General features: G+C 50.0%; 1 protein-coding gene across 8 annotated transcripts; it reads left to right on the plus strand.

The window, feature by feature from the left end:
• Positions 1-1,016: 1,016 nt before the first annotated feature.
• On the plus strand, positions 1,017-21,872 carry ccdc9 (coiled-coil domain containing 9). 8 transcript variants are annotated; one of them, XM_069186371.1, is made up of 16 exons: positions 1,017-1,304; positions 2,401-2,472; positions 3,791-3,895; positions 4,104-4,256; positions 5,062-5,391; positions 5,932-6,015; positions 7,012-7,191; positions 7,979-8,160; positions 9,052-9,110; positions 9,415-9,462; positions 10,897-11,017; positions 11,808-11,883; positions 12,290-12,890; positions 13,552-13,689; positions 14,127-14,225; positions 17,445-21,872. In XM_069186371.1, the coding sequence occupies exons 2-16, from the start codon at positions 2,470-2,472 to the stop codon at positions 17,471-17,473; spliced, it is 2,208 nt and encodes a 735-aa protein (XP_069042472.1). In that variant the 5' UTR covers positions 1,017-1,304; positions 2,401-2,469; the 3' UTR covers positions 17,474-21,872. The 8 variants fall into 8 exon arrangements, with proteins under 8 accessions (XP_069042472.1, XP_069042469.1, XP_069042470.1 ...); XM_069186368.1 differs by having other exon boundaries at positions 1,021-1,304; positions 2,404-2,472; positions 5,059-5,391; XM_069186369.1 differs by having other exon boundaries at positions 1,021-1,288; positions 5,059-5,391.
• The last annotated feature ends 1,202 nt before the right edge of the window (positions 21,873-23,074 follow it).

A 23,074-nucleotide genomic window follows, 5' to 3' on the forward strand; every position in this document is an offset into this window, starting at 1 on the left:
ATTGGACTAACCGGATCGCCCTCAGTTGAGGTGGCGATGAGGGACAGGGGTCGCGGAATTGAACTCCGGGACTCCGGGTGATAGTCTGTCGCAACTGAGCCTCACTCTCATAGCAGACGACTCGTGAAATGAAACGAGTGGTTTTTTTCTGCTAATTTGGATCTTCAGTTTTCCGTTTTTCTGATTGTATCAATCACAGCGATGGGGCTCATGATAGCTGCGGAAGAGTCACGGAGTCCTTTCGCGTGTGGTTGCTTCCTTACAATCCCAGTCTTTCCCGTTATTGCTAGTTTGCTTGTTTATCATACGAAGAAGAAAATTCACAATAGTTAATGACGTAAATATGTAAGTATTTATTTAAATAAGTGTAACACCACAGTAGCAATATCAATATCAAATGAATCCACTGAACAATCATCTATAAATATTATTAGGACTCACACCATAATCACGTAAATTCGTTGATACGTCGTGGGTGGCAGGCGGTTCCCTCTAATGTTTAATGGTCTGTGTGCGCACAAATCTCAAGTTGTGCAACTTTTTCCCTCCCCGTGACAAAAACTTGTGCGCACTAAATCGAGTGTAAGCAATATTGTAAACCTGAAATGATTTTTTTTTTGTTAATAAAGTCATTCTCACAGAAGCATAGAGATCCGAGAGACCGAGACAGCGATTCAGCGAGCCCAGCCCAGACCGAGTGCCGAGCGAGCATGAGCAGTGAGGTCCGAGACGGCGAGAGCACAGATATCGATGATCGAGTACCAGTAATAAAGCACACAGCCACAGTTGGGCCCTCTCGCAGCCAGTCTCGTGGTGAATTTAGCATTTTTCAATTGAAGACCGTGTTTGTTTTATTATCATCATCCTATTATTTTTTGGGGGGGTGGGGGGGGGTATTTAATTTTTCGTGCGCAGTTCAATTTCCTATTTGCGCATATTTCATAACCTGTGTGCTTGGAGGGAACATCGCGGGCTATTTATTGCATCACGTCGTATTCGCTGACACTGTACGTTTGGTCAAAAGGCGAGTCTCTGGCTTTAAGGGCTCTCGGACCGCCTCTCGCCGCTGAGTGCGCCTCACTATTTGGCAGGCGGCTCGAGCCGGGCGTGCAGGAAGCGCCTCTTTCCATCTCACTATTTGGCAGGAAGCTGGAGCCGGGTATGCAGGAAGCGGGGGATGAACACACGGATTAAGTGAAGGCTAGCACGGACACACTGTGCAGCGTACAGCTTCGAGGAACGTAAACAGGCCTCCGATCAAAGTCAAGGGACCGAAAACAACCTGCAGGTAACTGCAGGAACAGGTATGCAGTATATATACACCACACCGATAGCTCACGGGGTTTTATTATTATTTTTTAGTCTAATGTGAGCGTTTAATGACATGGTTCTTTTCTGTATAAATAACTGGACACATGTTGCTTTTACAATTGGTGAATTTGGTGTCACAGCTTTTGCTGAACTTGGGCCGGTTATGCTTCTGTAAAAGACTCCTGGACAGAACACAGTTTAACACAGCTCGAGTCCGGTTGAATAAGAGCGGAGGTTTCCTTGTCTGAGGCAATTACGTCCGAACGCTGATGGTACCTACGCGGGTAACGGGATTTAACCTGTAAATACGATTAATAGGTGCTTGTAAAGGAGATTAGGTCGCGCGTAACCACAAAACTGGGCTCAACCTCACGCTGACGCCTTTTAGAATTCGTTTACCTTGAACGGAAAACTACGGACGTTTGAGTAGAGGGTTGTCGATTTAGTTTTTTTGCAAATCAAATTCCCTCGTGTTGCACGTGGGGAATTTATATTCCTGTCGCTGGGATAGTTTCGTTTCCTCGTATTTGTTTTCCTCGGAACCAAACGTGCACGTTGCTTTCCCCACACGCCGCGTTTGCAGTTGTGTGCTTCAGGGCGACCCTGCCCCCGTGGGGCGTCCGTGGACGTGAATGTACCGTGGGCTGAATCCACAGCTGATACCGCCCCGTCCGCCCACAAGGCGTTAACATGTTTCAGTTCAGAACCGATTAATCGTGCACTCTGAGTGCCGAAACACTGGAAGGAAATCTTCTAACGGTACGTAGGCACAGTTTACAGAGTTGACAAACGGGAAATGGGCTTAACTGTGTCTTTCTGGATCAGTGCTGTACAAAGGAGAATAATGTGTAAGTGTGGCCAGAGAGGCTTGGTGCTTTCCTGGGTTTAACTTTTCAAATTATTAGAAATTAGTCAGAAATAACGACCGCGTATTGACCTGCGAGGCACGATCAGGCAACAGTCCTGGAATCTTTCACTTGACCTGAAACTGGCTAACCTAAACAAAAGGTCTCTCTTGTTTCTGGGTACTAAGCCTGTATTTCTATTTTATTTTTGGACAGTGTAACTACACTTGCTCTCCTCTTCCAGCAGCCTGAGGGCACAGAGTGGCCGGCATTTCCTGTCCTCTCCCAGTGGGCCAGCGCAGGACGGGCAGTCATGGTGAGTCTCTTGAGTTCGGATCGAAATCAAAACCTGCCTGCTGCTCACAAAGGCCGGAATTCTTCTCCGACCCGGAGCTCGGTGTGACGGAGGGGTGTGTGTGAGTTTCTTTCTCGTCTTCTCCACTGTCATAACCTGACGCAAGCGTTCGGGTGTACGAGCCCTGCGTCTGCCACCTGGCGGTGTGGGTGGCAGGGTGGGCACAGAGCCGTAGAGCCGCAGACAGTTACAGCTCCTCACTGAGCCTGGATTGGAGGGTGGGAGAAGAGGGACAGGCCACATTATAAGATCAGATCACTTTATTGGGCATATACAATTTCCTGTATTAGGAATTTGTCCACCTTGCTCTCCATGAGACACACAGGGAGTGAAGCTGGGGGTCAGAGCGCAGGGTCGGCCATTTATAAGGCCCCCCTGGAGCAGCTGGGGTCAAGGGCCTCGCTCAGGGAGGAGGTAGGAGAGTAAGATTCCTCTGCCGGCTGCGGGATACGAACCGGCAACACTCCAGCCACAGGCGCAGATCCTCAGCCACAGAGCCACCGCACGGCCCCAGTGACATTTCAATGTGGCTGTTGTGGTAACTCCCACCTCCTGATGGCCGTCAGGGACTTTCACACTGGCTGGGGCGGAACCCAGTCGAACCTGATGATTCCTGGCTTTATTGAAGGATCCAACCCCAAAAACTGAGCAAAAGGTTTCTTTGACTGGCCGTGAGACAGACAGCCCTGCATGAAAATCTTTGTACTTGACCTGGTGTTAAACAGTACCTGGACGGAATGCAAACTACTGACAGACAGTAGTGGGCTTTGTGTCTGCAGATGCATGTCGTTTCTAACAGCCCCTGTACCGTGTTGAACATAGCAGGCTGCTCTCCACTGACAAGAGCTCTAAGAGGAGTCCCTCCAGTGGTGAAGTTGCTTTAGTTAATTCCTAAAATCCAGGGATTCACTGGGCCACATTAAGCTGCTTTAGTTAGCCCTTAAAATCCAGGGGTCGCTGGCTAATCTTACTGGGACTCGGATTCTTCAAGCGGGGGCACCTGTTTTGCCCGGATGCCCCAGTGTCCGCTGAGCTCTCACGCCCCATGTCTGTCTGCGGCGGTGCCCCCAGGCGTTTGAGAGGCAGGTGGTCTGGGGGCCTCCTTTTCTGTCGGACACCTGCCTGTTGCCTTCATGTCTCCGTGGCGCCCGGCTGGAGGCGGCGGAGGAGATCGAGACCCGGGGAGGAGGAGGAGGGGGGCGGGGTGGACGTCGAGAAGGCAGGCGCCAGCCGGTTTTAAGGTGCTGAGGCGGTCTCTGGTTGCTCTTCCTCGCCCAAGTCTGCAGCGCTGGATCTGAAGACGAAGGAAGAGAAGGACGCGGAGCTGGACCGGCGTATCGAGGCCCTGCGGAAGAAGAATGAGGCCCTCGTCAGGCGGTACCAGGTAAGGCCCAGGCCAGCAGCCCCTTTTACTTTCAGGCTGGCGAACGTTGTGGCCGCCGTTTGCACTAGATGGGGGGGATTAACCAGCTCTTCGGCACCGAGTGGGTCATGATGCACTGCGTCTGCGTGGGTGATTGGTATCCCGGATTGCCGGGACTTTTCCCCGTGATCTTCCCCCTCGCCTCAGCCGGTCTCCTCCCCACCCGCAGGAAATTGAGGAGGACAAGAAGAGGGCGGAGCAGGAAGGCATCGCTGTGACGACCTCCTTGCGCAAGCCCCGCCCCCCGGAGGCGGAGCCGGAACACAGGCGGGCGGAGAAGGAGAGCCTCACCGTCACTGTGGACCTGTCCAAGGCGCCCGGGGTGAGCGAGCGCACTGACCTGCCGGCTCGCCTGAGCGCTCAAGCACAGTTGCAGACCGACCCCCTTAAACCAAACCTCCATAAACACTTATAAGAGTTGTACTGTGGCACAATGATGCATTGCCTGCCAGTAGCAGCAATAATGAATTCCTTACACTTATATAGCGCTTTTCTGGACCCTCCACTCAAAGCACTTCACAGGTAATGGGGATACCCTCCACCCCCACCAGTGTGTACCCACACCTGGATAATGTGACGGCAACCTTAGTGCGCCAGTACTCTCACCACACACCAGCTCTCAGTGGGGAGGAGAGCAGAGTGATGAAGCCAGTTCAAGATGGGGATGATTAGGAGGCCATGACTGGTGAAGGCCAGGGGGAAATTTAGCCAGAACCTGCTCTTTTCAAGAAACACCCCAGGATTTTTAATGACCACAGAGTCAGGACCTCACTTTTATGTCTCATCTTAAGGACGGCGCCTTTTTACAGTATAGTGTCCCTGTCATGACACTGGGGCATTAGGACACACAGACTGCAGGGTGAGCGCCCTCTATTGGTCCCACAGACACCTCTTCCAGCAGCAGCCCCAGCTTTCCCAAGAGTCTCCCCTCCAGGTACTGGCCAGGCTCACACCTGCTGAGCTCCACAGGGCTGCCAGGCTGTAAATGCACTGTCACAAATTGTACAAGCACGTCGGAACCCTTTGAGCACTGCAGCTACAGCACTGTAAATGGGCAAGTGGGCACGTGTAAGTGGCAGTGTGCTGGTGTGTCTGCGCTGGCTGACCGCTCCGTCTTCTCCCAGCAGGAGAAGCGCGTCATCAGCGACAGGAAGCCCGTGTCTCCCCGCGGCCGGGGACAGGACGGGGAGTTCGCCGCGGACCCCCCCCGCAGCCCCCCGGGGCAGAGCCCCCCCAGGAGGGCCGGGTCCGGCCGGCTGAGCCGCGGGCCCCGGGGTGGCAGCGGTGGCGGCGGCGGCGGCGTCTACTACGAGCGGAGAGAGCCGCGGCGCGAGAAGGGGGAGCCCCGGCAGGACCGCGAGGCGGGGGAGGGCGCCGGGAGGCCGGAGCACACGCCCCGGGGGCGAAGGGGCCGAGGCGGCGGGCCGGTTGGCCCCGGCCCGGACAGGAAGACCAAGGTCAGTCAGTCCTTCGCGCTTTCCGGACCCCTGGGAAGCAGGTTTTGCGCCGCACGGCAGATTCCAGCCCGCCGGGACTCGTGACGGAACCCTGCTGTTGGCTTCAGCCACGTGTTGGTGCAGCTTGTTCCATGCTCCCACCACCCTCTGCGTAAAGACCTGCTTTTTCTTCTCGGTCATGAAGGCCCTTTCATGTCTTTTCCGCTTGTGTCCTTGGGTTTGTGCATCGCCGTTGGTTCTGGGATGCCTTTAAAAAGAGCCACAAGAGATTCGCGCTCTATTATAATACTCTGCGCGCAAAACGTCTAGGCCTGGAAAAATAGATCTTGCAGTATGCTGACCATTTAAGAGTTCTTTTTTTTTTTTTTTTCCTCACTTCAAAAAGTTAACGCCATGATCTGCCGAATCTCTCCAAGTCGCCAGTGTGACGGAGGTGGTAGGGGGCGAAGTGTCTGTGTGTCTGGGCTCACGCAGCCCCGGACAAACGTAAGAGAAGCTTCACTGACGCTCGATCCTTTTGTCCCTCTGTCTGTGTGTCAGGAGTGGGAGGAGAAGAGGAGACAGAACATAGAGAAGATGAATGAGGAAATGGAGAAGATTGCAGAGTACGAAAGGGGTCAGAGGGTAAAGGCATTGCATCTTGTTTTGTTTCTTTCCTGAAAGTTGATGTTTTCGTGGTCTGGCTCGGTGCCAGCTGGCCCACAGCATCTTCACAAGCTGTAGAGCACAGGCTCCTGCCTGCCCCTCCGCTGTGGACGTGTGCACGGGTCCCACTGGAGCCGGGAGCGCCCTGGATGAGGTGTGTGTGTGTGTGTGTGTGTGTGTGTGTGTGTGTGTGTGGGAGGGGGGGGAAGAGATTGGACAGGCCAAGGAAAAGGGTGGGGTGAGGAAAACGTGAGGATTGAAAGGTGAGCAAGGCAAGATTGGAAGATGTCTGAGCCAAATGTGCGCTAGCTCCCAGAAAACCTGTTTAGTGCTCATTATAGGAGAAGAAATCCGGCTCTGGCCTGAGGTCATTATTCCTGACCTGGCTGGAGTGGATTCCAACAGCCGCCGGTTGTTGTACATGACGTCTGAGGAATAGTCAGAAATAGGACTTACTTGGCAATGGTCACTCCAACTCCCACTCGTGGTCCTAACACAGGGTGACCAGAGCTCTACATGGACTAGAAAACCCTCTGAAACACTGATGTCATTCTGGGCTCTGTGGGAAGTACACCCTGCGTGTGTCTCCTGCAGTGTCCTCTGGAACCGTCACTGTTAAATCATCCTGGACCTTGACGGCACGGCGTTTTAACTCCTTGCATCCCTCCACAGGAGAAGATTTAAAGGCAACCCCTGACCTGAAGCGCTATGTGTTCCCTTTCTAAATATTTTTTATAACCTGTAACACGTCGAACAAACAGTGTTCAGAAGTCGGCAGTCGCCGATCTGGGCTGGCGATGGCCGGAGTGTTTAACAGAGCGCTCGGATGCCTTTCGTGTTTGGTTCGCTCGCAGGTCGGCACCAATGGCTTGTTTATTCCGCCTGCGGTCCGAAGTGTGTCGGAAGCACAGCTGCAGGAGAGCTGGGGGGCTCAGGATGACCCTCACCGTGCGCACCTCGTGTTTTCTGTCGCAGGGGGAAGGCCAGGGGGAGAAGAACCCCATCCGCAATTTCCTGGACGACCCCAGGCGCTGCGGGCCGGTCCCGGATGCGGACCGGGACCGGAAAGAAGGGAGCCGGCGCCACGTCCGAAACTGGGGGGGGCTGGACTTTGACAACGTCAGGACAAGCCCGGAGTGGGATAAGGAGTGGACGGTGAGCACCCGTGGGACAGGAATTTTGGACGGGCGCTGGGTTTGTAGGTTTTGGGTCCATTGCAGTGGCCAGTTCATTTGAGGGGGGGACGCCTGCTGGTCTTTGTTCCAGCCGAGTTTCACAGTCGGACCCTTCACTGACTTCAAAATAATCAGATTAATTTAAACAGTTCTTTCCAGCTGTGAAACGGGGAGCTTAAACCGTGAAATAAAATCCCAAACGTTTGAGTAGAAACAAAATGCACATATTCCAGTGATGGCAGTTCTCGGATGAAGCGAGGCTCCTGGTCTCTGATGAAGACCAGCAGGTGTTGGGGTCACCGGGATTAAGATGGGGAGCCGCTGCTTAAAAGCGACTGGGCTGGCCGGTCCTGGAGAGCCGGGGTCCTAAAGCCTGTGTCTCTCCATCTCCACCATGAATTGACAAAGACATCTGGCCCTTGCAGGTTATTTTCTGTCCGGTTTGGAAGTTTTGAGTTCCGTGAGGTTGGGAGCTTTTCGTGCCCAAAAAAAGCTCTTCCTCCTCTTTAAAATCCGATGGAGGCGTGACCTGTTCAGCCTTCCGCACTGTGACCCCACAGGACTCGGGATGGCCAGCCCGTTGAAGTGATTGTCGTCTCGGTCCAGTTGCAGTTGTGGGGTAGTTGGTTACAGCGCTCTGAAAACGCCGGCTTTCTGCTGGGGCAACACTGGTTTTAGGCCTGAGGCACAGTTCTTCCAGGGTTTTGTCTTGCTGGGGGAAAAAGCCCCTGAAAGGCCCCTCTCTGTCCTCTCTCTCCCCCCCGCAGAGCCGGCGCCCGGGCCCCAAGGGCTCGGTGGACATGACCCTGTCCATGACGGGCCGGGAGAGGGCCGAGTACCTGCGCTGGAAGAAGGAGCGCGAGCAGATCGACCAGGAGCGCCTGGCCCGGCACCGCAACGCCACGGGCCAGTGGAGGCGGGAGTGGGACGCGCAGAAGGCCGACGCCATGTGAGGGCACCCCGGCCACGCGCCACATTTGTCATTTCTGGGTGCATCATGCACTTGGTTTGTGTAGGGACCCGCGTAAATTAAACCAGAGCGGTCAGTCTGAGCCACGGCAGACCCAGAGCTCATCCCAGTTACCACAGCATTAAGCAGATTGAGAGCATGTGAGTCTTCCCCCCCCAACTCCGAATGGGACACTGGTCCATCGCAGGGATTGCTTCTTCTCTTCCCACTTATCCAGCTGGGTGGACTGGGGCTGCTGGGGTTAAGGACCTCAACAGTCCAACGGCAGTGTCTGCAGCAGGAACTCGAACCCAGGACCTGTCAGGCAGGAGTCTAATAGCTTACCCACTACTTTGCCCCCTACAGTCTCATTGTACAGTGTTCTCAGCAGGAAGACCTTGCTCTTGGTTAGTGATGGCATGCACTTGTGTTTACTGGCACGGAGTCTGCTCTGTCTAATGGAGTATAGGTGCTGTCCTATTCGTGTAGGAAGAAATGTCATAAACCAGGTCAGATAGCTGGATCATACAGACTGGCTTAATAAAATGCAGTGGCTCTGTATATATGACTATCACACACTCAATCTGACAGTCTTAGGTAGGGATTCCTGTCGGTTGTCTTGGAACAGCTGGCTTTCAGCATTCTCTGCAGACCTCTCCGCGGGTCACGTGTAATAAGGAACCCCTCATTTCAGCACCACATTAAGTGCTGAAATCGATTATAACGAAGCATCCTGTGAGTTATGAGATAAAACAGAGCTGACTGTCAGAGATTCTCCATCAGGGCTGTGCAGGAGTCCCATTCGCTCGCGAAGACAGCGTCTTTAGATGAGAGAACAGTGATGCAGTGGGATGTCAGCAGCACCGTGCTTGACGACAGGTCTGCTTGCAGGTTCAAAGAGGACGCAGCGGTGACCGGTGTGCCCACGGCAGATCAGGGCGGCAGGAAAGGTGAGGCTGTCCGTCTCTGCCTGGCCTTTTCAGACATGCTGATAATGACAAGCTCCAGTAACGTTGTCTCCCACTTGAGGAAATCTCGTGTGAAAGTTTCAGATTCCTTTTTTTTTTTAAATTGCAGACTGCAACCAGATTTTTTGGAGCTAATAATTTGAAAATTAAATTTTAGAGGAGTCATTTCACTCAGGAAAATTCGGTATGAGAAGTAAAAAAAAGGCCTGTGAGCTGTCTGCTCGGACAGTATGCGCGGTTCCCGGCCTGCTTTGTAGTTAAGCATTGTGACGCTTATTTTTTCCAGCAGCTGGGGGGCGCTGTTGCAGAGCTCAGGGATGGGCCAGGGCCTCAGGTCAGGGTCTTGGCATGGGAGTGTGCTTGTGGGTTGAATCCTCCTCTGCAGTGGTTGGTCTGTTAACTAGGGTTCTCCAGCTCCAGTCCATTATAGTTTATGGTTCTCTCCTAAACCTCACCAGCGACAGTCCTGGGGAAAAGTTAAACTGGTCCAGTTAGTCACTGAGGCTAAGTAGGTAATTAAGAGCCTGGAAAGAATGTGACCTTGAAGATCCTGCAGCTCTTGAGGTCTGGTGGAGATCTCTGGCGAGTCTGGCTAAAGGTTTTTGCACATTTCTCTCTTGCATTTGTTATGAGGAATGGAAGCTCAAACCTCTGTCTCTTGCTCTGTGATGCTGTTACTAGGCTTTGCGGTGTGCTGTTTTAACTCCCTTTCTCTGAAAGCTAATTTATTCGCAACTTCTGATAATCTAGTTACAATACAATGCTTGCTACACTTATTTCAAAGAGCTAAAAACCTGCTTCTTCAGTGGTCTAACCTGCACATGCCTTTGTAGTTGGTGCTGAGGATCCTAGTGCATTTCGTAAAATACCTGCGTGCAAAATAAAAGGAATTTCCATCTTGTGGCCAGATCTCGGAAATGGCGAATAGGCTTTAGCTGGTGTGTATTTGAAGAACATACGAAAGGCAACAAATGGAAAAACGTCCATTAAAGAACATCTAATTTGTATTTAATTGATCCAAATATCTCGTCCAGTAGCTTTTTGAAAGAAACAAGGTCATCGGTTTTAACAACATAACTGGGCAGTTTCTACCACACTCCCTCAACCCTTTGGGAATCGAAGTGCCTCCTATTCTCAGTTTTAAATGCACTTCCACATAGTTTTTCAGTTTGTGTCCTTTGCTTTCGTTCTTTACTCTTTCTTCTTAAATCCACTGCATTGAGGATCCTGAATTCTTGTATCAGGACTAATAAAGTTTCAGCTCCTCCAGCCTGTCAGTGTTGGACCGTCCTTTAAGACTTGGATTGTATTGGTTGCTCTTCCCTGGACTGATTACAGGGCAGCAGCATATTTTCTCTAAATGTCAAGATGTAAGTAGTATCAATAAAAACTGGCTCCCAAAAATGCACCCACACTAAGCCTAAAGCCTTGGGTTTGAAATAAGACCAAGTCTGAGCAGCCTCGGGGTTTGTGAACTGTAGCTTTTGAGCCAACACCAGCTTGCCTCCTTTAGAGTACAGGAACCTCCGTCCTGCAAAACCTGAAGTGGATCGCAGTGCTATGCAGTCCCCTGCTTCAGCCACGAGATCTGTAGTGGGTCTGGCGAGTCTCTTGGCGCCAAGGACCTAGGGTCTGTTCAGTGCAGCTGCTGGGGGGCTTGTGCGCTGGGAGGGAGGTGATCACAGAGCCTGGCCACACACCCCGCAAGGGGAGGCCCCGTGCCCCCTGCGCTGCCCTGACCGCCTGCTGCGTTTCTCTGCCCCCCTAGACGACGCGAAGAGGCCGCCCAAGGCCCCCCTGTTAGGGGACTTCCTGAGCCAGGCCAGGTCGAAGGAGCCCGGAAGAAGCAGAGGCCGAGGCAAGGGCAGGGCGCAGGGCAAGAGCTACAGGTACGGAGGGGCATGGGTGAGCGCGAGAGACCGGTCCGGGACATGTCCATTAAAGGGACACAGCACTGCTATTTTCATATTTCGGGGTGAGAAAGAATCGGCGTTGAGGAGTGCATTTGAAACTGCAATAACAGTAACGTGCACAGTAACTTCTAAAGCCTCCAGTTGGCAGCACAAAATAGACTAAACTTCCAGGTATGCAGCATGCCATGTTGTGCGATTCAGAACGAGGCATCAAAACTTCCGGTGATGTGAAGTGGCCCTTTGATGTTGTAAAACAAGCAGGCTTTTGAATACATCTCTGTGAACCCAATAGAAATATTGCTTTCGATTTTGAGATAGTTTTGCCCACAGATACTGCTTGTTAACTCTGCCTGCAGATCACGATAGGACATTTCTGCAGTGAAATGTCTGCTGCACAACCTGTACTTATTCCTTCGTGCATCACATTACATTTATTGTGGTGACTAGTGAGCAGGAGGGGTCGCGCAATTTGTATTTGTGGGAGCTCAAACTTGAGTTGAGGCGACATGGCGACCTGCATCACTTTCACAAAGTTCATGGTTTGGTGCTGAATTCGAAGTTTGTCATTTTTGTTCCTTAACGTCAATGAATTTATTTGGTACCAAGGATAAATAACACGTCTGAGAAATTGGGGCTCTGCAGTTCCCCTTTAAGCAGTGCCTTGCCCCAGTCCTGTGCCGTTCTAGGGTGTGTGCGTGTGCCCGCGCGCGCTCCCTCACTAACTGATAACTGGGCCAACACCAAAAGTGTTTTTTCTGGCCAACAGTATGCATGACGATCGCTGGGAGGACGACAAACCTGAGAAAGAAGAGAAGAAAGAGGAAACTGCCCCCAAGAAAAAGGTAAGGCTTTCCCCTTCCTGTACTGGAGGGAGGGTTACTGAGGGGAGGGGGGTTGCCTTTTACTTTTAAAGCATTGATTCAGAGAGCCTAGAGGCTCCAGTACCTGTTCCACCTGCACTGATGTTTTAGGACCTCTGGGTGTGACGTTTCAGCTTTGAAAGGCCAGAGGATGTGACCCTCATTAGCCTTGACCAGCGGAGACGAAGGATGCCTGGTGGGAGTATTTAATGTGCTGTACGGTTACTGACGTAGTCAGCTCGGGGTATTGCATCTGGACAAGCAACTAGGGAGAGGCTGGATGAGATCCTAACTACTAGACAGGTGACACGGTCTTCTCTTGCCTGTAACTGTTTCTGCTGTCACAAGAGTTCTCTTCTCTTTCATTCTTCCCATGTGGGTCTTCCAGCCTGAGCCCAAGGATCCAAACGTCAGCACCAAGAGTGCACCAGAGGTCACAGGTCAGGAGGAGGATGAGGAAGGATGGGAGGACACCAGTGACGGGGCGGAAGAGATTGTGGGAGAGGTGTCCGAAGAAGAAGAGGAGGAGGAGGATGTAGAGGAGGTGGAGCAGGAAGAGAAGTCTTCTCCTGCAGCCTCAATCCCGGCCAAGCCCCTTGAGACCCCACACCTCTCCTCCCCATCGGGGAGCCCAAGGGGACGGCAGCACGCGCTCCTGCCCAAAGTGCACATCCCCGAGCCCCAGGATCCCCAGTCCTTCCAGTCCCCCGAAGCCAAGCCTCTGAGCCCCTTCTCCCCGCTGGAGGGCCACGAGCCCGTGCGGGACTGGGGCGAGGAGATGGAGATGCAGTCGCCGCGCAGCAGCCTGGGCGAGAGCCCCCTCAAGCCGGACGCCACCCCCGAGGGGAGCCCTGGCCCCCAGAACCCAGCGGGGCCTCCCGACGGCACCCCTGTCCCAACCACAGCAGAGGCAGAGGACCCAGAACCCAGCGCCCAGACGGAGCAGGACAGCGGGAGGCCGGAGCCACAGGACATCCCAGCAGCCACAGGTGACTGACGGGGCACGGTCCTTTCTTCTGTCGCCACGTAGGGCAACGCCAGGCCTGCTTGTACGTGCAGAGCTTGCAGGGGCCTGTCTAATGGGAGCGATACATGCTTACACAGAGCAGGTGTCAACAGCTGAAGCAGTTCAGGTCACACATTTGATCTTATTTTTAACTGTGTAATGATGAAGCTTCTTCATAACAGATCGTCGTGCAGCAGGAAGTGATGTGTTGCAGGTTCTCACCACCTCATAGTTGTGCCGTAGCTCCTGAAGTGGATGATTTCAGTCAGCTAGATAAGGGTGTCATTAGCGAAAGTAATGCAGTTTTTTTTAATAGCAGGAATCTTTTGTGCATCTCCTCCTAGACACTGTAATTGATGGACTGTTGATCAGAAAACTGGTTGTTCCAGAATCTTGCACCGATACTCTAGGACTTTGCTGCTTTATCGAGTTGCTGCTTAATGGCAGAGACACATGACCCTTTAGGACCGGCGGGTCTTTATTACACAGATGAGCTGACTTAAATCAGTTTCACAGTATCCTTGAGCCCTGCAGGACCTGCTGCCCCATTGTGTCGCTAAAGAGCTGTGTGTGTGTGTGTGTGTGTGTGTGTGTGAGACGCGGCGCCAGGTCCTCACTCTCCACTCTGCTCTGTCCCTCTGTAGACGGACAGACGAGGGTTCAGGAGTCTCCCGGCTCTCCGGGGGGCCAAGGGGAGCAGGGAGCAGAGCACCCCAAGACGACCAAGGAAGCAGGTGACCTCCCTGTGTCAGAGCCCCCCAGCTGTCCTCCAAGCTCCCAAGGTATGGGTGCACTTGGACCTGGGTGCTCATGGGGGGGATAAATGCAGATCAGTGATATTTTCAGTGTATGCAGTATATTTTTATGTCTGTTCAGTGGTTACATTTCCTTTTCATTTGTGGTAGGGATAGAATCATTCTTGCTGCCTTGCTGGTGCACACGATGGGGAAAAGCTCTTTTCCCTAATGTTGTGTTGTCGACGTCCAGCGAATAGCTAAAGCTTTGGGATCAGCCAGCCCCAGATCCTAGCAGTGCCTCGCCATCAGAAGACTAAAATCAAGCACCTCCCTCCTGAAATGAGATTTTTGGGTATTTCCACCTTATCTTGGGGAGACGTAGTGACCTAAGATTGTTTTTATTTTTTAATCAAGCCCAAACCCTCTATGAACAGGAGTCCTGTGACCTTCCTGTTGTTGACACCTCCTCTCCTCTCTCCCAGCTGACCCCGGAGCTGTGTTGCCGGACTCCGATCAGACCTCGGACCCGACCTCCAGCGCGGGCCCTGGTTCGGCAGAGGAGCCAGGGCAGCCAGCCTCAGGTGCGGTCCAAATCACCGGGTTCGAGAGCGTGGCTTTCCGTAAAAACTCGCTCACCGCGGCTGAGCTCTGACGGCGAAGGTTTCCCCTGCATGTCCGTGTGGCGCCGCGTTGACGCGGGCGGAGGACAGGGGCTCTCGCACGTTTTTACGACTCTGCTTGTGGATGAGCTGACCAAGCCTACCTGTTGACTCACAGACTTCTGTCCTCGTAACGCCTGCTCACGCTCTCTCTCTGTTTTGTCTGCAAACCCGTATTTCCTGGTGATCCAGACTGTTTGGAAAACCTGATTTCCCAACCGCGCTGCGGGCGGCCTCTGGGAGTGGAGAACCGAGAGCTTCCGCTCCCGAGCTCGGATTCTGCTTCGGACTTTGGATACGATACTAACCCCACCAGACCCGTTCCTGATTCTCAGTCCTGGTCGTTATAAATGCTTTTTGTTTTCTTGTTTAATTTTCTTAATCAACACACCATTATCCTGTTTCCCTCTTGGCACTTCGTTTGATTTTTGGTTTCTGCTAATGGATCTGCTTTTCCAGAGCTCTGTGTTGTGCTTTGGGCTGTGTCTTTTATGCGTCTTTTTCTGTTCCAACACCTGGCTTTCCTGGAAAGTGCTGAATAAGACAACCGCAGCTCGAGAAATGTTAACAAACATTAAGAGAAGAGGTGGAAAGTTGTTCACATCAAATTAGCCTCATCAGAGCTACACCGAGGGGCAAACACGGATCTGTGTATTTCAGGAGGCAGAGGTCCAGTGAGTTTTCAGGTGCCTGCAGGCTGCCAGTCAGTAAGTTCTAGCTGACACTCAGATGTCAGTAAGGTGTGGTGCTCTTCCAGTTGTTCTGAGTGTCCCATCCACCCCCTTTGGGGTAATACTTAAAAGAAAGGCAGGTCTCTGGTAGAGGGGTGTGTCAGTGGAGCTTGTCTATAGATCCTTTATCATCCTGTGCGGGTACAGGAGTCACTACTGGAAGGCCAAGTAAAAAAAAGTTGTTTACAAGTTGGGTGGTTATATAGCGGATTAATGCTAATTTATTCCATCCATAGTCGGGGAAAGCCCTAATCTTGTGTCTGTTTTTGGTTTGCTTTTTTGGTTGCTGACAAAAGTAAGTTGAATAAGATATACATTTTCAGTGAGGGTGGCTGGTCCTTCAGGCCGAGGTTAAAGGTCACACTGAACAAGCTTGGAGGGCTGGGCTGCATTTCTTCTGAATGTTGATAGATCTTCTGTCGATCAGCTAAATGGCAAGTTGGGTTGAGGCTGTGGTGTGAAATAGTGTAGGAGTGCCCTTTAGAAAACATTATTGTGCAGGTTATTTTTCTTCCCTCGTTTCAGTTATTCCTGGTTCTCAGTCCTGGTCCGAATATGTCTAAGCACTCCGTTACTGCCCCTTCCCTCTTTGTGTGGGCTTTCCCATCTTTTGAGAGAAATTGTTCCAATAATACAATATTTTATGGAGAAGCTCTCGAGTGAAACAATGTATATCTAGTATCAGCATTGCGCCATCACGTTACACGAAGGTAGTTGATGCACTTGAAGAATCATAAAAGACTGATGGATGAGAACTCCTAAATGGCCATTCCCACTTTGCTGTGGTCATTTCGTACAAGAGCTTCCCTTAATTGTTATATCGATCGGGTTGAGTTAATTAAGGAACTGGCACCAGAATCCTGCAATGCAGTGTCCTTGAAAGACCGCAGAGTGAGCATCACTAATGGATCAGCCGGAAGAACTTCGTAGTGGAAAATACAGCACTAATTTTGTTTTTTTTTTAAGTCCGGTACAGTTGTTTTGCAATCTCCAGCGATCTGATGGTGGTGTATGTGAAGCCGCCATGGGCTCTCTGGTCTTTTTATCTGCTGCTTTATAGTACAGTCATTAGAGCCTGCAGTCTGGTCTGGTTTTTTTCCTAGAAGTCTGGAATCGGCCCTGATGCAGAGCTGCTTCTGCCGTTAGACTTCAAAACGCTTTTAACTACAGGGACTCCTGCTGTGAAGGCGCACTCGTGCTCGATTGCCTTGAAATGACAAAATGCACTGTCGCAAAGAGATGGAATTATGATGGAGGATAAAACCATTCAGACTTGCCTTTGACTCTCTGCCTCTTTGTTTGTGTGACTTAGAAGAAAATGAAATGACAGCCCAGCAAGATGGACAGATCCCTGTAGTTTGTGACCTACTTTTGGACCTGTGTTCATGTTCCCAGCTAGGCTAATGCTCATCATTGGCTGTTAAACTCCATTATCGAATTAGAAGTGGCACTGAAATCGAGTATAAGAAGAGTTGTGGAATGCTGTATTGTGTGATTATTGCTGTAGTTAAGTTACTCCACAGTGACTTCTTCCCCCCCAGCAGATACAGTTAATCAGTGGTGGCTCGTTAGCTGAGGCACGCCCTAATTAAGGGGGTTTCTTTTAGTCTCCACTTTCGTTTGACCACTTCAGGTGATGACCTAATAGAAATGTATTGTCCAGATGACATCCTTTCTGCTCCTTTCGTTTTCAGTACAAGAAAGAGGTGTGACCTTTAGTCTTTAGTCTTTATTAGTTTGCGGACTCATTCAGAGCCTCGTTGCTGCCTGTCCCAGGCAGGGGGCTGCCGCACAGTGGTTTCCTGTTCTCGAGCTCGGGGACGGTCAGAAGAAATGACCAGTGGAAAGGGAAAAGGAGCCACCTTACGTGAGAGGCCTGCTTTCCAGACATAATGCCCTGCAGGTTCCTAGCACATCACAAGCGCTGCTGTTATTTGCAGTGCTGCCATACGTCCCATGATGCACATCAGCGTCTGCATCAGGCCCCACATGATGAATGTGGCTAATATGCATTGGCTAAAAGCTATTGGGTTTATAATAGTATGCAGGAATTGGCGTCAGAGTTATGTATTTTGCCTCCATTATGAAAAATTGCACTGTGGGTTCTGGCGTCCAGCACAGTCGTTCTCCTTTAAGTGCCCTGTATTTGTTGAGATGCTTTTATGCGTTGCTGTCCCATTAATTCCAATATCAGTGTAACTGAAGCCCTAATAAACAGCGGTTTCAGAGTACTGCTGCTTAATCATCCGATTGCTGCCATCTATTAATGTCTTCTTAATGCCCTACAAAGTAAGGCGGTCTGAAAACCTTCCAGTCAGCATGGTAGCACACCAGTCACGTTTGTTCACTTATTATTAAACTCCCGTTTTCTGTGTACAGTAGGCAAATGGGCTTTTTTTTTGTTTTACAGGAACCTTGTTTACCCCCCCCACTTACTGAAAGCAACAGGAGGCCTGTAAGAAGCTGAACGCTGTTGTGTGCATCAACACTGTTCATGTGCAAAATTGATGTTTTGGACACCTAGGCTGACGGCAGGAAAGCCCTGCAGGTCCAGGGTTTGGAGGTGCTCATTTCAGTGTGACTGGCTTTTTAGGGTTAATCTGTCATTCTTCAGTGTTGGCAACAAAGGTAGAGGTTATGGAAAGAAAGGAATTGTGGGGTCCCTGAAAAGTGAAAGCAAACAGGAGTTTGCAAACAAGATGAGGCACTTCAGATTCTGTTGCTCATTTTCTCGCACGTGGTTTCATGTTTCTGGAATTCAGTTCAAACCCTTTCTTCAAGAATCCCCTGGAGGCGGATCCCACAGCCCCCCTCTTTGTAAAGATGCCTTTCCTGTGTTCTGTCCTGAATGCTTCCCCTTTGTGCTGTTGCTGATCTTGACAAATGTCCTCGCTTTGCTCAGGACCTTTCAGGATGTCAGTGCCCGAGTCAAGTTCGATTCTGTTTCGGGAGGAAAAAGATTCAGTTCCCTTAGTCTGTCTTGAGTGTGACACTGCCTTCAGGCCAGGGATGAGGCTGCTTTTTCTCCTTTGTTGTGCCTCAAGGGCTGCAGTACTTTTCTCATCAAGTAGCACCCATTCCAACAGTCGTTCAGGTGGGGAGCTGCGTCAGCATGCGTGGGCTGCAAAGGATCAAGTAAGAGGTTTATTCCATGCTGAAAAGAGAAGGAAAACGCAACGTTTCGGCTGTGGAGCAGCTTCTTCCTCACACCTGAAGAAGGATCCACGGCCGAAACATTGTGTTTTTTCTTCTCTTTTCAGCATGGAATAAACCTTTACTTGTTCCCATTCCAACAGTGCTGCCAGCGAGGTCTAGCTGTCTCTGTCGTGTTCCGTGTCGGTGCCCTGGCTTGCTCTGAACATGGAATTGTTTTTAAAAAAAAACCCAGACAAAAATGTGTTCCAGCGTTTTGCCAGCCTTTCGACCTCCACGCCCCTGTGCGGAGGTGTTGAGCGGAGAGGTGATCGTGTGTGTTCTCTGTTCGCAGGCTGAGAGAGGCTCCCCTCGCCTCGCTGGAGCTCTCGGAAGGCGAGAGAGAGAGAGAGACGGAGCTTTGTCTGTGACGGATCGCCCGGGCTGCTCTGGCGGTCCTGGGCTGTGCATGCTGCAGCAGCTGGCTGGGCATCTGCATTTAAGTTTTCATTTTAAAAAAAGAAAAAGACCACCTAACGGGGCTCTTGAAAATCACTGAAGTGACCTGCCGAATTGTATTCGTGTTCCCACAAAAACCCGGCCCCTTCTCAGGCGGAGGATGGAGACCAGAAAGCATTTTTGTTTTTAATAGAAATTAAAAACTTATTTATGGTTTGCAGAACAAACGTGGTAGTTCCACTGTGATCAGAGAGATGTTTAAATGCTTACACACAATCATGGAGGATACACATGAGCCCATTGGTTCACTTTTGTGTACCTTTTGATTCCTGAATGTTTTATTTCCTAATTTGAGTTTGTTTGCATGACTTTTCTCTCTAAAAGCATTGCTGGTGTAAGCAGTACTATGTCATTTATTACAGAATTGCTGAGAGTCATTGTTTTGGCCTCCGTTTGTCACAGTTTTAATGGAGAAGTTGCTGCGTATTTTCTTTTGATGTTTTTTTTTTTCCAGGAAATGTGTTGCTATGCAGCTCCGTTTTAGAAAGATGAACACCCTGTCTCGATGCAGATGACACCATTAACTTTTTTTTTGGGAGGCAATATTAAAATTTCCAAAGCAAAGAAAAAAGCTTGAGGAATGTTTCATCATTGGCATAAAAAGAGTGCGTGGAGCAGTCTACATACATTCGAAATTGTCACCAATTTTATTCGCAATACTTCACCTTATCGATATGTAACACAAATACAGCCAAATGGTCATTGAACATTGTTACGGAGGGTTATAAAAACACGTTTATATACATGTGTCTAGACAAGAAAGATTAATATCTTTCTTTACTAGCTGTAGGTGATCACTGCGGGTGTGGGATGGATGTAAAAGGTACGCCTGGAGAGGCTTACAGTAAATCTCTTTCTATGCACGTCTGGTTTATACGGCGTTTGTAGGCTGCCTGGGGCGGGAGAAGGCAGTTCTTGTTCAACTCGTGCTTCTCCCTTGCCCAGAGAAGTGTGCTTGATATGTGCATGCTCCGTCACAAAGCCCTTCCTGGGCAGGAAGGTTTCATGTGCACAAGTTAAACTTGGGGATTGCAAGTAGCCTGCTAGATTTTCTTTTGCATGCCAAATACTTCTACAACACTTCCACTCTTTTTTTGAAGAATAGGCCCCCAAACATGATTGCTTTAAGTATCAATGAATGATATAACTGCATATCACTTTGTAAATAAAAAAACATACACAGTTTGTGAGAGGAGGTATCCGTGCTGGTACAGTGCAAAGAGCTCTGCTTTATTCGAATGAGCAGTTCTGACATTGAGACCTTATAGTTGTATACAGCACTGAGCACAAAACTGCATCCACATGTAGAACTGTCTGATAGCTGTGCTCTGCATTATGCATGGTCTGACATAAATGCTCCTACATCATACATAATGTTTGGGAAAACAGGGCAGCTCCTCTTTTTTTGTTTAAGCTTGTTTTAAGCGAGGGTCTCTAGTTGGAAACTATAACAAATTGGGATGCATCCTCTGCAGATGGCTAAAATATAAGCACACTTCTCAGAACCACTGTTCAGAAGTCTTATGATTTTTACCTGGGGGAGGTTTTCACTGGAGTTTTTAAGGCTTTTTTAAAAAATACATTTTTAGATTACATTCCAGTTTTAAAGTCTTGGAAACTGCTTCTTTCACAAATGGTGATCTAGATAGAGGGCTTTCTACTTGTGTTGTTTTTTAAATTTCTGAAAAGATCTGCACCAGCTCTGAGACTTTTACTTTGTAGAACAATTTTAAAATACCTTTGAGCTTCCAGGGCTTTCTAGGTTTCTAGTTGACTGGGTTCCAGTCACCAGTATGAAACCAATTTTTAACACTTTCAGCTCTGAATTTTTGCACTTGTTGGGAATGTATACTTTTTTCCCCCAATTATTTTGAACCTTTCTAGACCAGTATCTGCAGTATTAGTCATCAATGTGATCCCCTCGGCACGACCGATTCATACTGAGTGTGACTGGAGGCCTGGGTAAGATCATCAGATTGGCAGGAGAAAAGATGGTGTGTTTATTTCTCTTTGTCACCAGCCTGTGCTTGGTTAAATGCACCACAGCAGGTGTGTGGCGCTTTTTTTAAGCACTGAGTTTACGGTCAAGGTGTTGCTCGTGAGTATTGTCATCTATTCCTTGTTCAGCTGTTGAATTTTTAGCTCCTGTCAGAATTCTGCATGCTTTTTTCCGGCAGCCCCCCAGACAGAGGCAGTCCCAGTTTTGTAAGAAGGGGTGAAAGTGAAATCCATACGACTGATTAGTGAGACCTGATCCATGATGCCTTAGTCCATATGTGGCCACTGGTGAACACTTGTGACATTACATTTTCCAACATGTCTGTTTTCACCCTTTTAATGAAGCAGTGCCCCTTTAATGCAAGTATGTAGACAAACATACCAAGGATTTATACAGAATGTGAATTTATTCTATATGCTGGATGAATGAGATCCTGCTTCATTAAAGTATGTTTTTCATAGTTCTAAGCTCTAGGGCACAACATCAGCCACCATTTCTGATCCGGGGGGAGCCGGATGCAGAATTTCGGTAGGAATCTTTCGAGATGTTCTCAGCCCAGCGAGGCCAGTGTCACCAACACGTGATTTCATTGTTTCCTGACGCCAGGCATGAGCTCAGAGTCATTTGCAGTTCCGAGTAGATTGAGATGGAATTCAACGTCTGTTCTCCATGGGCGAGACCTGTTAATCACACTTCCACTGGTTCCTATCCTCTCAGCTCAGTCACACTCGCCTGTTTTTGATTTTCGCAGGCCCCCTCCTCAGTGGTGGAGAAGTGAGGGAGTCTGGCTGAGCTGACTGCAGATTATTCATAGAGGTGTGACTGGCAGGTGTCACTTTCATCAACGGGGAGGCGGGGAATGTCATCTGATTTGAACAGTTGTAGCACATAATTATGATGTGACACTGGAGCAATAGCCAAACGTCACCAGCTTCTTGTTTGTACCCGTGTTATGTATCGGTCTCATACACCGGTCGAACTGTTGTGCATTGTGAGTCTGATCTGTTTCCCCACTGGTGCTTGGCAATCATGTTAAAGTTCATTTCCTCCTTCCAAAAGCACCCTGTGTGAAAAATCTTAAATGCAGAATGACAGTCCTGCTGTGAATGATTTCTCCTGATGGGCACTGAAAACAATGATCTGGGTTTACAGAGTCATGTAAAATAAAATAAAAATGATTGGACTGATTTCTTTTTTTTTTCTTATTTATTTGAATGCCTCCTGTGTCTGCATACGTGTAGCATGCAAACCTCATTCTGTGTTTTAAATGTCCAATTTAAGGCTCAGGATCTTTCAGTGTGCAGTGTCTTGGTACAGGGGGAGCCTGCAACACTGTTCTGTGACCTGCATGTGATCTCCCCTGAATCGTTGAGCACTGAAAGGATACATGCCCTTAGGCAAAGACCTGAAAAACGGCCTCAATGAGCGGGCCGAGAAAGTGGGACTCGTGTAACGTAGCCCGTTAGGCATTTTTAAGATGCTGATCAGCCAGTGCTGCACGTCTCTGGAGTTTCTTGCTCCGCTGCGTATTTGGCAAAGAAAGCTGTTCGGCAGGGAGCACTGTCGGCGTTGTGCCCAGCTGGATTCGGAGCAGCCAGTCGTTTCTTTCACAGTTCGGCTCGCCTACAGGGGCGAACGAGGAAGCGCAGGTGGACTCGGACCCTGCCCCCCTTCGAGCCACCCACCCACCCACTCCCTCTCGTTGCACGTAATGGGCATCGCGGAGATTTGGCGCCGTGTCGCTCGGACCATGAGGGATGTGGTCCTGGCTCGAGCAACAGAAAACTAGACCTCACCCTGCACTCAGTGAGCCACTGTGGAGGCCCCTGGCTCTATATTTAATGCCAGGCCTTCATGGCTGTACACTGAGGCACACGGGCGCCTGTGGGGCAGAGTATTACTGCGAGTGCCACCTGCTGGAATTCTGTGTGCACTACAGCTGATGGGGGATGTTGCCCGGGCAATCCTGGGCATTTTGGCAATCATGCATGCTGCATGTTGGCCTTTTGAGTGAGCTGTTAGTGTTTGATTCCTGGGCTTGGCCTGCCTGCCCCTAAACCACCCCGGGGGCAGCTCTGTTAGTATAGTAGCGGGTTACCCTGTGTGCAGCCTCAAAAAATTAAAAACGAGCAGTAAGTGGATTTACTGATGGCTCCCTGATTCGGGTCCGGCCAATTCCCCTGCCTCTTCGTTTTATTCCACCCGGGCAGCTTTTAATTAAAGAGCACAAACTGAAGGGGTGATTCACTTATGCTATTTTTAATTAACGGCTCCAAAACTGAAAACATTTTACCCAAGCAGTGACTTGAAGAATTCATATCTTGGGAAGTGGAACAGTGGCAGAGCTAATGATTCATCTAGTAATTATTTCGGTTGAGGGTCCGATGGGG

This window comes from Lepisosteus oculatus, chromosome 3 (genome assembly GCF_040954835.1).
Source record: "Lepisosteus oculatus isolate fLepOcu1 chromosome 3, fLepOcu1.hap2, whole genome shotgun sequence".
NCBI classification, from domain to species: domain Eukaryota; kingdom Metazoa; phylum Chordata; class Actinopteri; order Semionotiformes; family Lepisosteidae; genus Lepisosteus; species Lepisosteus oculatus.

Excerpts from the sequence above, each read along its gene's own strand:
- ccdc9 (XM_069186368.1), top strand. Across the intron at positions 9,463-10,896 it reads GGGATGGGCCAGGGCCTCAG|ACGACGCGAAGAGGCCGCCC; the intron begins GTCAGGGTCTTG and ends CTGCCCCCCTAG. Across the intron at positions 11,884-12,289 it reads AAACTGCCCCCAAGAAAAAG|CCTGAGCCCAAGGATCCAAA; the intron begins GTAAGGCTTTCC and ends TGGGTCTTCCAG.